The sequence below is a fragment of the Morus notabilis genome, unplaced genomic scaffold, assembly GCF_000414095.1.
Source record: "Morus notabilis unplaced genomic scaffold, ASM41409v2 Scaffold99, whole genome shotgun sequence".
NCBI lineage: Eukaryota > Viridiplantae > Streptophyta > Magnoliopsida > Rosales > Moraceae > Morus > Morus notabilis.
In genome coordinates, this window is record NW_010362482.1 from 1,931,011 (window position 1) to 1,945,535 (window position 14,525).

The 14,525-nt window shown below is 35.2% G+C and overlaps 2 protein-coding genes across 3 annotated transcripts; one reads left to right on the forward strand and one right to left on the reverse strand.

Moving 5' to 3' along the window:
• Positions 1-1,995: 1,995 nt before the first annotated feature.
• LOC21410419 (threonine--tRNA ligase, mitochondrial 1) lies at positions 1,996-9,943 on the forward strand. Of its 2 annotated transcripts, XR_002902523.1 has the most exons (21): positions 1,996-2,341; positions 2,427-2,664; positions 2,775-2,834; positions 3,057-3,146; positions 3,454-3,528; positions 3,663-3,791; positions 3,907-3,996; positions 4,103-4,191; positions 4,297-4,393; positions 4,474-4,560; positions 5,194-5,278; positions 5,673-5,767; positions 6,046-6,078; positions 6,297-6,383; positions 6,730-6,822; positions 6,950-7,042; positions 7,146-7,367; positions 7,918-7,989; positions 8,153-8,224; positions 8,496-8,644; positions 9,404-9,943. XR_002902523.1 is itself a non-coding variant. In XM_024168113.1 (20 exons), the coding sequence occupies exons 1-20, from the start codon at positions 2,046-2,048 to the stop codon at positions 8,589-8,591; spliced, it is 2,199 nt and encodes a 732-aa protein (XP_024023881.1). In that variant the 5' UTR covers positions 1,996-2,045; the 3' UTR covers positions 8,592-8,882. The 2 variants fall into 2 exon arrangements, 1 of the variants encoding a protein (XP_024023881.1); XM_024168113.1 differs by lacking the exon at positions 9,404-9,943 and having other exon boundaries at positions 8,496-8,882.
• Positions 9,944-10,429: 486 nt separating this feature from the next.
• On the reverse strand, positions 10,430-13,385 carry LOC21410420 (protein RICE SALT SENSITIVE 3). Its single transcript, XM_010102197.2, has 7 exons — positions 12,842-13,385; positions 12,643-12,693; positions 12,215-12,478; positions 11,935-12,040; positions 11,632-11,673; positions 11,459-11,515; positions 10,430-11,345 (listed from the first exon to the last, which is right to left on the reverse strand). The coding sequence occupies exons 1-7, from the start codon at positions 12,976-12,978 to the stop codon at positions 10,767-10,769; spliced, it is 1,236 nt and encodes a 411-aa protein (XP_010100499.1). The 5' UTR covers positions 12,979-13,385; the 3' UTR covers positions 10,430-10,766.
• Positions 13,386-14,525: the final 1,140 nt, after the last annotated feature.

Genomic DNA, 14,525 nt, shown 5'->3' on the forward strand with positions numbered 1-14,525 from the left:
CATCAAGACAGCATGAACTTAAAAATTAAAATGGCGAAATAATTAAAAGAATAAAAATTATTGTTAGTATAAAAATGGCTTTAGTAAATGTTTTTAAGATTAGATTACTATGAACACGACATAAAACTATAAATACTAAAAAACGAAAAACTACCTCAAGACGGCATGAACTTAAAAATTAAAATGGCGAAATAATTAAAAGAATAAAAATTATTTTTAGTATAAAAATGGCTTTAGTAAATGTTTTTAAGATTAGATTACTATGAACACGACATAAAACTATAAATACTAAAAAACGACAGCATCCCTGCAAAAACCACCTCAAGACAGCATGAACTTAAAAATTAAAATGGTGAAATAATTAAAAGAATAAAAATTATTTTTAGTATAAAAATGGCTTTAGTAAATGTTTTTAAGATTAGATTACTATGAACACGACATAAAACTATAAATACTAAAAAACGACAGCATCCCTGCAAAAACTATCTCCAGACGGCATGAACTTAAAAATTAAAATGGCGAAATAATTAAAAGAATAAAAATTATTTTTAGTATAAAAATGGCTTTAGTAAATGTTTTTAAGATTAGATTACTATGAACACGACATAAAACTATAAATACTAAAAAACGACAGCATCCCTGCAAAAACTATCTCCAGACGGCATGAACTTAAAAATTAAAATGGCGAAATAATTAAAAGAATAAAAATTCTTGTTAGTATAAAAATGGCTTTAGTACCTTAATTTTCTTCAATGAAAATGCAACGACACTCTGACGTTGTTAAATAATCTTTCGCGCACTTCAAATCCCTTTTTGGATCGAAAAATATCCTTGAAATTAGTTGATAAAAAATTAACAATTTTAAAAATAATTTTTAAAAGATATCTCACATCGAAAAATTGATTCATTGGAAGTGACATGAAACAAATGAACGCGAACAATTTTCCTCCAAGAGCAACAAAGAAAAAGTACAAGGAATGTAGAAGGTGGTCGGAAATAGATAACAACACTAAAAACAACACAAACATTAAACACGACCAAATATTTTAGGAATGTAAACTGTCATTAAGAACTTTTTGTTATTTGTAAGTTGAAATTTTAAACCCAATCAAAAAGAAAAAAATAGAAATTTTAAATTTGATTTAGCATTTAGGACTCTATTTGATAGTTTTTGACAATGCATTTTGATAAAGTAAAAGTCTAAAATTATAAAACTTAAAAATTTAGGGTTCAATTTATCAAATAACAAAAAGTTTAAGCTGTACTTCTCAAAAAATCTTCAAACATTTCTATCCATTTAAACGAGTATTCGCTGTTGGACCACAATTACAAAAGATCATTAAATTTAAGGTATCATTTTTCAAATTTAAGAGTTCAGGATCTAAGAAACGCCAATAAACTCAAAAAATGCGAGTGGAATTAAACTTTTGAAAAATATAATACCGCAAGACGTTTAAGAAAAAAGACGGTATAAAATCATTCATATAAAAAAGCGACCAATTATTATTATTTTTTTTCATTCTTTTGTTATCAGTTGTCTAAACTCACTTTCATCTCATTACTTTAACGATTTTTTTCTCAGCATTTTTTGACCTTTTTTCCCCCCTGCAAAACCTTATAAAAACAGTAAAACACGATTGCCAACCAAAAACGACAATCCATATCATCAAAATGACGACCTAGAAAAATGGTACTTGGGCCGCACGCAAAGCCCGGCCTGTTTCCTACCCTATTCAAACTAGAAGCCAAAAAAACCCCACAAATACCTAAAGGTAATATTTGACAAATACCTTTTAAAAATACATAAAATCATCCAACTTTTTACTATTTATTTTTAATTTATAATTTTTTAATTAAACAATTATACTCATAAAAAATATTTATAATAAAAATTTAAACTCATGTCATTTTAAAAATGAATGTTTTCTTTTTTTATTTTATAATAAATTTCCTATTTGTTCATTCCTTCTTAAAACCTCCTTTTGGTAGCGTAAAACCACTGAGAAAGGCTCCAAGAAACGACCAACTAGAAAAGACCCCTTATTATGCTGTTTTCGTCATTCCGTAACAGCAGAGAAGCTCTCCCTTTCATTCTCCGCCGTTTTTCCCCTTCTTCGTCTTCCTCTTCTTCTCCTTCGCATTCTCTCCGGTTCTTCTTCTCCTCCTCCGCCGCCGCAGAACCTCCGTCGCCGCCACAAGCAACCACCGCGGCCATGGCGGAAGCCACTCCCAAAGACGAGGCGTATCTAAACGCAGTCATTCCGAAGCGAATCCAGCTCTTCGAGTCCATCAAGGCTCAGCAGCAAGTCGAACGCCTCTCTCTCCAATCCGATCCCATCAAGTAAGCCCTAATTCACTTTGCTTCTGCGAGTCGAGATTTGTTTGGATTGAGTTTTGACCGGTTCTGTCTGCGTCGTTTGTTTCAGGATAACGTTGCCGGACGGGACGGTGAAGGAAGGGAAGAAGTGGGTGACCTCGCCGTTCGACGTCGCCAAGGAGATTTCGAAGAGTTTGGCGGCGAATGCTCTGATCTCTCAGGTCAATGGAGTTCTGTGGGACATGACGAGGCCTTTGGAAGGCGATTGTGAGCTCAAGCTCTTCACCTTCGAGAGCGATGAGGGGCGCGACACTTTCTGGCATTCTAGCGCTCACATTCTTGGACAGGTTCGGAAATGTAACTTCTTTCTTTCTCTCTTTCTTTTTCTTTCGGCGTTTGAATTTTAGCTTGATTTTGGAGAGAAATTGATAAAGGCCTTGTTGTTGTTGTCGATTAGGCACTGGAGATGGAGTACGGATGCAAGCTCTGCATTGGACCTTGCACCACCAGAGGAGAGGTATTTTCTAAGATTATCAAGCCTTTAACAATCTTTTTGGATTATCTTTAAATAATGTATTTTGGATTAGTATGTTATAGTGGTCTAATTTGACTTTCCAACTGTGTTGAAGGGTGATTTTCTTTTTGTTCGTTCTCCATCATTGCAATTTCTTATGAAGTGGTAATATGTTGCGTTTTGTTTTTGTTTTTTTTTTGGAAAATTTTCGAAATGTAATTACAGGGTTTTTATTATGACGCGTATTACGGCGACTTCGGTTTAAATGACAAAAACTTAAAGAAAATCGATGCTGGGGCAAGCAAGGCTGCTAAGGTATTGTTCGTTTCTTGTAGAAAGGAATAAAAAACCAGTTATAATGTTGTTATATAGTTGAAGCTGTGTCCTACTATCACCTTTTTTATTGTTGCAAATATTCTGCTTATTGTTGTCATCACTGTGAGGGAGTAGGGACGGCACGTATAGTAGTAGTTGCTTACAGTTTTGTATGACTTTATTACTTTGATCAGAAAATGTAGTAACTGCAAACTTAAGATGTACGCAGCCAAAAATTTAAAGAAGGCTCTTTTGGATAAGAGCGAGTTGGTAAAGATTCTTTTTCCTCGTTTTCTCTTTCCTCCAGGTAAAGCAGCCTTTTGAGCGTATTGAAGTATCACGGGAACAGGCACTTGAGATGTTTTCTGACAATAGTTTCAAGGCAAGTAAAGCTGCTTATTTTTGAGATTGTGTATGACAAGTAAATTGTTAGATGTTTCTCCTTTTAGGCGTTGTATATATTTCATGCCCATTTCCAATTTCTTATACGTTTTTAGTCTTTTGAGCAATGATCAGGTTGAGATTATCAATGATTTGCCGGCAGACAAAACTATCACCGTATATAGATGTGGTCCCTTAGTTGATTTATGCCGTGGACCTCATATACCTAATACATCCTTTGTGAAAGCGTTCCAATGTTTGAAGGTAATGTATTATTATCATCTGTTTGAACTGTAGCTAGTAGCTTGTAAAATGCCTTTTAACACATTGATAGACGCTCATCATTTTTTTGTCTAACCAATTGAATTTGTAACTCTAGGCTTCTTCAGCTTACTGGAGGGGGAATAAGGATCGTGAAAGTTTGCAAAGAGTTTATGGAATATCTTATCCTGATAAAAAACATTTGGAGGTGATATTCTTTTAGAGCCTTAAAGTTAGGAAGGGTCTGTTTGTCTGCGTGCTCTATCTCTTTTTTCGAATTGAATATATTCTCTCAACAATACTATTTCCTACAGGAATACATAAAATTTCTGGAAGAAGCTAAAATGTATGATCACAGATTGTTGGGTACAAAACAGGAGCTTTTCTTCTGTCATCCGCTTAGGTATATCAAAATTCAATTTATGTTTCATTGTTTTGTCGAAGAAGATTTTCCATCATGTTTATTCAATTTTTTTTTTCCCGCTTTGTTTCCGTTTGATTCTTTTAGCCCAGGAAGTTGGTTCTTCCTTCCACATGGGACACGGATCTACAACAAACTAATGGATTTTATACGAAATCAATATAGAGAGAGAGGATACCAAGAGGTTTGCAGTCTATGTTATGTTTCAGATGGAATGTGATGATATTTGTACTTGTGCACGCCTAATTTACTTGTCACTTGCAGGTTTTATCACCAAACATGTATAATATGCAATTATGGGAGACATCTGGTCACGCTGCAAATTACAAGGAGAATATGTTTGTATTTGAGGTGGTGTTCATATTTTTCTTTATATCTTATCTTGTTGTTGCGGGTAAATGTTGACCATCATTGGGCTGCATTAATGTCTGTGCGTGTGCTAGTATTCTGAACTTGCGTTACCTTTTTGGACCTGTACATAGCTGTTATTAAATATGACGTCTCAGTTTATGATTTAAGATGGGCGTGAAAAATCAAACACAAGTTTGAAGTCTTCACTGAGCAACTATCCTTCATAAACAACATGAATATGGTTTTTAAGGGGAAAAAACTCTACAATGGTAATAGGTTTCATTTATAATTCATGTTAAGTGATCTTGCCTTGGGACGCTCTCTAAGGTCAGTGTCTTGGTGCCTAATATAAGTAAGCCATGTGTGATACAAGTCATTTCAATTCCTAGATTGTTCCTATGTTTTATCATTCAAATTCTATAGTGATTAGGGCAGGGGATGCATTGGTGGGCTACTGCATGTTGATGCACTTTTCAAAAGCATGATTTGGGTGTTCTCCAGCGCTGCTAAATTAAATGCCATGCGAATATTTGTCATCTATCCCATTATTTTTTAAAAGTGGAAAACGATTGTTAAAGTTCAATATACAGTGGTAGATAGACTTATAATAATGATGTTAGGTTCCTGGTGCAGATTGAAAAACAGGAATTTGGATTGAAACCAATGAATTGCCCAGGACATTGTTTGATGTTTCAACATAGAGTTCGGTCTTATAGAGGTAAATTCATTTGTCTCCAATCTTATTTTTCTATTCTGTTTTGTTCTTTATATCTGCTTTAGTTATATAGGAACAAAAATGCTGTAATATCCTTTTTACTAACTGAGCATGTGAAGTCGACATTAGAAAATCTGTGGCAAATTTTTGAGTTTATTATGTTTCATTTAGGAAGTTGTAACTTATTGAACTGAGTGTCGCTTGACTTGTTGCTTTTGGCTTGCATTTTGTTCCATATATTCTGTATTTCTGTAAGATAGTCTATTTGTTTCTCCCGATTTGCATTAAAATTTAAATACGGAATTATGTTATCCGTCTATTTCTTCGTTCGCATAGTTTTTTGTCTGGCCTTTGTGAACTATCCTTATCTATTCAATCTTTATTTTTGGTTCTGTAGAACTTCCTCTCCGACTGGCTGACTTTGGGGTCTTGCATCGAAATGAAGCCAGTGGTGCTCTTACTGGCCTGACACGTGTCCGGAGATTTCAGCAGGTGTCACACTAGACTGCAGACTATCATTAGGGAGCTCTTTCTTTAAAACGCTTCTTCTTTTAGTTATATTTCTGTTCTAATTTAGTTCCTCGGGCTCAATGTCATGGTTAAGCTAATATGCACGTCCGATTCTTTGTCTGATTTAATTATTAGATCCAATTAATCTACTGTACTTAAAGGATTTCATGTGTTTGTCACCATTTGCTGGAACGAATTTTATTCCATGGCATCGGAAATAATGAATTCTTCTGACAAGTTTAAGTCCAAATCTCTTACAGGATGACTCTCATATCTTTTGCAGGGAGTCTCAGGTGAGCCAAATTTAAATTTGTTTTATTTATTTGAAAACGTTGTAGAATTTTATGGAAGTGTGTGAAAAAAAGAAGAAAAAAACCTACCAGCAAGACAGTTTTTAAGATCACCTTAGAATAATCATTTTGGATTAAGCTATTTTCCCCCCTATCCTATCAGAGAATGCTCTTTGAACTTTTTGGTGCTCATTTTTATTACTTTCTGTTTCACTTTTCAGATAAAAGAAGAAGTGAGGGGTGTCTTAGAATTTATCAAATATTGTTACGATGTATTTGGCTTCACTTTTGATCTGAAGTTATCAACGGTATGACATATAATCTGTGGTGTTTATTTCGTGAACTTCTCTAGTCTATCAATTCTTGGCATGAAAAGTGATTTAATTTCGTGATACTGATTCCCTGAAAATTAATTGTTCGGCCTCCTGGATTTGTTCTTTAACGGATTTAAATTTTTGGTTTATTTAATACAAGGTAGCTCATCCATTCATAAAATTCTATTGTGGAATTATGATTGTGGTGTGCCCCTGTGGCTTATATAATGACTCAATATAAGTCTGTTTCTTAGTTGTTCTCTATTCGTCTTCATTGAATTTACCTGCAACTTGTCATACTCATACAAATATTCAATATTTTTACTGGAATCCATTACAGAGGCCAGAGAAATACCTTGGAGAATTGGCTACATGGGAGAAAGCCGAGGCTGCTCTTACGGAAGCACTGAATGAGTTTGGCAAGCCTTGGCAGGTCTTTTTTCTTTCCTTGATGTATCTGCCTACCCCTCAATTGTATCCCTGCTACTTTATTTTTTCTTTTCTTTTTTCGTTTTGCATGTTTCTTCTAAATGGTTTTCTTTTTTTGCCTTGTTGCACAGATAAATGAAGGGGATGGTGCATTTTATGGCCCAAAGATAGACATCAGTGTATCTGATGCTTTGAATAGGAAATTCCAATGTGCAACGTTACAGGTTTATGAAAGTTTATTTATTAATTTATTTTTTTGGTTGGTGGTGTGCTCACCATTTTGGTAGCTGGTGTGGGACCATAATAGGTTTATGGTTTTGGTTGCAGCTTGATTTCCAGCTTCCTGCTCGTTTCGAGCTCTATTACTCAGCAGAGGATGAAGCAAAGAGGGAAGCACCTGTTATGATACACAGAGCCGTTTTAGGTTCTGTTGAACGTATGTTTGCTATACTGCTGGAACACTACAAAGGAAAATGGCCATTCTGGCTTAGCCCACGTCAGGCAATTGTTTGTCCTGTGTCAGAGAAATCCCAGTCATATGCATTAAAGGTAATTTTGTCGTGCATACCTTTAGTTAAATTGTATTATTCTGGGTTTTGACCAAGTTATGAAGCATCTTTATGTCATTTCTACTATTTTGTTTTTGAGTTTCTTTTGCATTTTTTTTTTCATTGTCTTCCCACTAAGCTGTTCACTGATTCGAACTAACTTGAACCTAGCTGTAGGTTGCTTGAGTTTAGCCTGAATTTCCCATGAGCCATTCAATTTCTTAGCGAGTCAAGTGTGAAACAAGAAAATATATCTTAGTGAGTCTAGTGTGAAACAAGCGGGTAGTTTTTCTGTTTTTTGGGTACTAATCATCAACCATTCCCATTACTTGTCTGTATACGAGTAAAGTTTATTTTGTTGATTGCGATGGAGCATCTCCAAATTGGTTATCCAGTTGCTACTTTGCTAGTTGTGTTCCTTGAAGTTTAAAGTTGTGCAAACTGATTGACCAATATTTAATCTAATGGCTAGTTTAGATTTTTTTCCCCTTCTCTCGCTATTCGTTTCCAATTGAAATACCGTTGTTTCTCTTTTGTTGCATAATTTTTAGGTGAGGGATCAGATTCATGATGCTGGTTATTATGTTGATGTTGATACAACTGACAGAAAGATCCAGAAAAAGGTATGGATCCAAAAGCCTTTCTTGTTAGCATCAAATTGCCGGTTTCTCTTTCTCATTTCTGCATCTATTCATTGGCAGTGCTACCTCCTAGAAATTATTTATTTCAAATAGATTCTAATCATTCTTGGGTAATATTAGTTACTGATCGTGTTGGCTACTGCAGGTACGAGAAGCTCAGTTGGCCCAGTACAACTTTATTTTGGTTGTTGGTGAAGAGGAAGCCAACACTGGACAGGTTCCCTTCCATCTCTATTTATCTTATACGAATTGTCATTTAAACTAGATCCTGGCTTGTCGCTTTTGCAAATCATATTATTTTTCTACGTGGCATGTTAAGAAGCATCTGGGTTAACATATGATATTTCCAAATTTTTTGTGTTAGCTTGGTTACATTTGCTACATAAGGCAATCAGAACCATCAAATCTATAAACTTTGTGTTAGCTTGGTTTTAAAGCATGGGTCTGGGAATTTTGGATCACTCGTTAATCCTTTCCTTATTTTGCAGGTGAGCGTACGTCTGAGGAATTCATATGACCATTCCGTGATGAGCATGGAGGAGTTGCTACAACACTTCAAGGCGGAGACAGAAGCGTTTCACTGATGGACGGGATCACCTGTCTAACAAATCAAAATGAGCCACGTCTCAATTTTGAAGTTAGTGATATTTATTAGATTTAAAGCGTTAACGTCCGTTATTGATCTATTAAAAAAACTTGTGTCTCTATCCTTTTCTTTTCTCTCTGTTCCTTTTGTTTGGCTGGAAGTCCCATACGTCGTCTTCTTCTTCTTTCCTTTGAGGTTGCAATGACATTAAGAGATGATGAGTTGCAGATGAATATTTAAAAATTTCTTCTTTTTCTTACCCGTTTTGGAGAATTTAAACTACCCTAAAAGCCCATTTTCTCTTCTGATTAATTAGATTTTATTGCTTTGTTCATTCATTCGGATTCAATCATTTATCACCGATGTCCGAAATCCATGTAGGAAAACTTCTTACTGAAAGACGTTTGGAAAGTATATGCCAGACCACTCGATCTTTCACGGTGAAGTCCGCGATGGTGCACAAAAAATTCAAAAAAAAATATATTTTTAATCGATTATGACTTCTCTCTAATATGTGAATGCCACTAAAAGAATACTACTAGACTAGAGACATGACATAAAGCAAAAAAGACGGAAGAACACAGGGGAAGCTCAAGATCTCTCTGGAGCGCTTAATGGTTTTTACAGTTACTTTTGATAAGAATATGGGTCTTTTTTTTTTTTGTTTGGCTGAAAATATGGGTCTCTTTGGTTAGAAACATGAGAAATGACGCGAAAGACTGACGGATGTAAACTTCATTTAGAGCAATTAATATTTACTATATGATATGGAGTATTTAATGACGTGGCTTATTTTGATTTGTTGGACAGGGATTGGGATAGGAAGTTGTGGACAGGTGATCTCAGTCCGAAATCTTTACTAGACGACGTGAATCACTAGCATGGATGCCAGTAGATCCACTATCTTAGGGCCAGGAATTGTCCCTGGGCAATTTCAGTCTTTTTCTCTTTGGCTGTTTGAGCAAAAGGCGATCCTGCGATATTCTTTATTTTCTTCTTCCCCTGAAAACTCCGTGGTCTTGGACTATGAATGTGTATCTAAGAGCTCCTCGAAGGGGAAAATTTTATACTTGTTCCTTAGGCAGAACAGAAATTGGATTTGACAGTAACAAAGTCTCTGTTGTTGGTGGCCGGTAGGTGGGAGGTGGAGGGGCCGTTCCTTGTTAGTCGTCGTGTTGATTTCATATTTTCATGCCATTTCCTTCTGTTATAAGACAAAAAGGTTTTTCATTAGTGTGAAGACTTTTATCCTTCAAATCACTAGCCGTGTCTTGCACACAACAATAATAGTATAATACCAACAATTCTGTACCTCTGCCTTTCATGTGTTAGGACACAAAACTGTCCTTCCCAAACCTCATTTATTGTGGGACTAGGACAGTCCACGCTGCTTTTCCCATTATATAAAAGTCCTGCGGCAAATAATTATCTTTTAGCTTGACAAAATTAAGTTGGAAGCAAGCAAGTTTTCTTTTTGGTTGGTTTTGTCGGGCAAAGCTTGCTTTCGTTAGATCTGGGTATTTGGTTTGGCAATAACTCCCTTCATTTTCTGCAACAAATAATTCCCGTTTTTGACACGAGCGAGCGCTTTCCACTTGTGTCCAGCTAGTAGAAAACGGTACTAAACAAGTAAAGGATCAATAACGTAAATTTGACAAAAGGCTTTTTGATAAGCCAAAGTAAAGGGCAGTAATCCTTAAAATTATTACATGTTCCGTGGAAACAAAGGTCAACCTAGATCTGGTAGATTCACGCCTTGCTTGGTCATGGACTCATGTAGGGTTTAGCTATATAAGCAGCTTATTCTTGCATCACTTGAAGTGAAGGTTTGTTATGTTGTACTACTTATCACTTTCTCTCTCTAAGACATTGTTCTCTAACACCTCAATAATTAATCGTTAGCAGAACATACCGAGTACAAATCACGTCATATACATAGGAAGACGAAGAAGAGAAGAATATCCTTATGATTTATAGGAGATCACATGATAAGGACTATTAAGCGTCTGCAACCACCAACAGACGCCTGACTGGCTACAAACTCCCTACGACAACCGACACGCTTAAATTGAAATTAAGCTTCCCTAACAACGTTAGAATTAAACTCGACTCCATATAATTAATTTTTACTCCCTACTACATCAATATTAAGCTACTATATCTCATCATTAATTTAGAATCCGGCATTAGGTCCGCTAGCGCTGGCTACGTTGTGATCCTGGTGGTGCTGATGGAAACTATTGTGTCGGCGGAATGACATGGAGCTGCTGCTCTCGCCGCCTGCCGCATCGACCTTTTCCGGCCTATAACAATCGTCATCATTATCGATCTCGTCCTTGGCTACTTTCTCCATTCCCATGAACTCCAAAGGCCTTTGAAACTGATGGTGATGATGAGGCATTGACGACATGATCAACGCCTCGTGTGTCGGAGGGGGAACGACCGATGGAAGCTTGGAGAGGAGGGCTTCGAGGCTGCTCATGGAGGGAGTAACCTTGAGTGGTATTTGGTTCATGTATTGGTGGCGATGATGATCTTGATTATCGTAAAATTCGTGAGGTTGGGGTGCAATTAGAGATCCTTGGAAATGCCATGCGCATGCATCTGGGGTACTTGTATTATAGCCTGCATCAACCTTGAAATTAGGGAATATTGGTGAGGATGATGGGTGGGGAAGCAGCACTCCCGGGATGCTCTCTATGTAGCTGAACTTCTTTCTTAGGAGAACAACATAGCTCAAGTCTTCAATCACCTTCAACAATACAATATATAATATTACTATATATAAAAGATATACATATATATATATATATATAGAGAGAGAGAGAGATAGAGAGAGAGAGAGAGGGATATAGAAGAGCAGACCTTGTGGATGGCTCCTAACTGAACAACTCCTTCTCTCACTGCTATCAGGGCTATGGTCTGCAGCATCATATATTTTTGGATCAAACCAAAGAGGATTCGTACTCTTTTCAAATATGTAATATATGAGAGATTATATTGAAGGTTTATATAAAGTAGTTTGTTTGCTAACCAACCTTTATTCCAGACTGAAACTGGGCCTCCCATGTCCTAGGATGCTGAGTATAAAAGACAAGAAATTGAATAAAAACGCCCCCAAAGTAGCACTAAAAGATCACAGATGTATATATATTTTTTTCCTTAATTAGGAGACAAAATATATGAGTTGGATAACTAGTGTAACCAAGTAGACACATAATTTTCAGAGCAAAGAAAGTAAACACATAATTAGTTTACTAATAATAAGAGAAAAAACAACTACTAATTAATTATCAAAAAGAAAAAACAACTAACTAATTGAATTTAATTAGTTTACATACCGAATCCGCCGAGTTGTGCCATGCTGACAAGAAGTTGATCTCTTGATCATTAGGTTCCTTGTATATCCATTTATGACTATGATCCGCAGCCACCTTTCCTATCAACCTGCGTACAATTTTGAAAATTAATTTACTAACAAAAAATTAAGTACTCAAACTACAATATTTGTAATTGCTTTGCTTCTTTAAGGCTAACATAAACTAGAATCATAATCACACAGAAACATTAAAACTGATGAAATGAAACAGATTTTGTACATGTTATAATTATATAATATACCCTTCTCCGTAGTTGTAGATCTCATGGGACATCTTGAAGAAAAGCTCAGGTTGAAGCCCTTGGTAGTGCTGAAACTGATGATGATCACATGGTGATGATGAGGGGTTGCCATAAAGCGATATTGGAGCTGATGAACAATCTCCGCCGTTCATCTCTGGCCCCCCTCCTCCTCCTCCTCCTCCACCTCCTGTTGTTGTTGACGATGATGATGACGACGACGACGAAGCTGCGAAGTTGCAGAACCCATCTTCCCAAACTAATATCCTACAGCCACGTATCATTATATGTCACAAAAAAATACCAACATCTGTGTATGTACTGAGTAGTACCGTCACACCCAACACACAAACTAACAAGCAACAATTTACATATATAAATATAAATATATATATATATATTTATATCTTAATGATATATCTAAGTATTACCAGTTTCTTCTGTTCCCTCTTGACCTGTCATAAGCTCCATGACCTTCCCATCTATTATATATTTTTTAAAATTGAAGAAACCAAGAAAAGAATTGATGCTTAGAACTGATCATATAATACATACATACATACATACATATATATATATATATATGAGTGTGAAGATATAGAAAAGTTAGAAGATGTTGATTTTGCATACTTGGGTGGTGGGTAATTTCTAGGGAGGATCCTCCAAAAGACTGCATAAACCCACTGAGAGTTTTCGTGAATGCACAAGCTTCTCAGTGTGTGTTGAAGAAGATGAGTCACGGCTAGTGGACTAAGTTGTTCTTCCATGATCGATCACACTATGCTATGTGTGCTACAATATTTATTTCCCTTGATTTGATCTCTCTCTCTCTCTCTCCAATTCTACTTTAGATCTTCAAAAGATAGAAGGAAAAACCAACATCCTATGTTCCCCTTTTATATAAGCTAGCTTCTAATATATAGCTCTAGTCTACCAACATGGAGAAACACATTTATATCCCTTTTTTTTTTTTCTTTTTTTTTTTTCTCCCTCTTTCTCTCTGTCTCTTTTAATAAAACCAATGGAAGTAAAATGAGATAATTCCATGATAGCTTTTGGTTTTTCACCTTAGCAATAACCCTCCATAATATATAAAAATTAAATTACAAAGCAAGTAGTACTAGTACTGGAGAGTTTTTTCTCTTTTCCTTGTTATGTATATTCTGATGGTACATAATTACTATGGAGAAGTGGATTCGTTTCTTTGATGACCCGTATCTTTCTTTCTGACCCAGTGTATAGTACTTTTCCGGTTTCGAGCTGAGAGGTCACCCAGGTTATATAATTACCTCTCATTTCTGACCCAGAAAAGAAAATTTGTTACCCACCTTCTTCATTATTTATATTTTTTTTTATAAATAATTTAAGCACAAAAGTGCAAACACTGCCAAGAAGTTTAACTTTGGCATTATTGCTATAAAGGAATTGCATGTATATTTGATATACAAAAAATATTTCATCAATTGTAAAGACTTGTGAATTTGTTAGATTTTTATAAGATTTTATCAAATTTGTATATTGTTGTTTCTAAAGGCAGCAATAAGTATTATCTAAAAAGTAAAATTCATACAATTATTTCCAAAGTATACTAAATTTTCTTCTATTATTATTTTATCACTTTTGTTGTTATTACTTTAAACTATATTTATATTTTGTTGTTGTTGTTGTTTTGATTAGCATTATTTATTTTATTTACTTTGGTAATACCCACTATAGTTATAAAGTCAGCATTTTAGAGTTAATTAGTGCCGAAAACCTAACAACAAAATAAAATAAAAAGTAAAAGTAAGGATTCAAGAGTACTGCACGCAAGTGATACATGCCATAAACTGTTACTATTCTTCAGCATATACACACCGTAGCCTATTAATTATTATTATCCTAAACTGGAATTACGTCCAAATACTCAGACATAGAGTGCTAAACTTTTCTTCTTTCAGTACTTAAGGGTCATCAAAATGCCAGTGCTTTCTAATTCGCTGATGTGTATATTTCTATTAACATTTCAAGCTAGTTTTATAACACTTTTCTTTCTACTTTCTAAACACGACTTGGGTGTTGTTGATCAAAATTATGGTTGATGTATATATCTTGGAGAAACTTCAGCACATAATCTAATTGAAGATACAATATCTAGTAAAGAGCCCTTGCTAGTACACTCTAATATATGCTCATACAAGTGTTGAGTACTATTAATTGAAACTTTGTCACACACACACACACACACACACATAATTTTGATCAAATTATATATATATATATATATATATATATATATATATATATATATATATATTAAATATAAACACACACA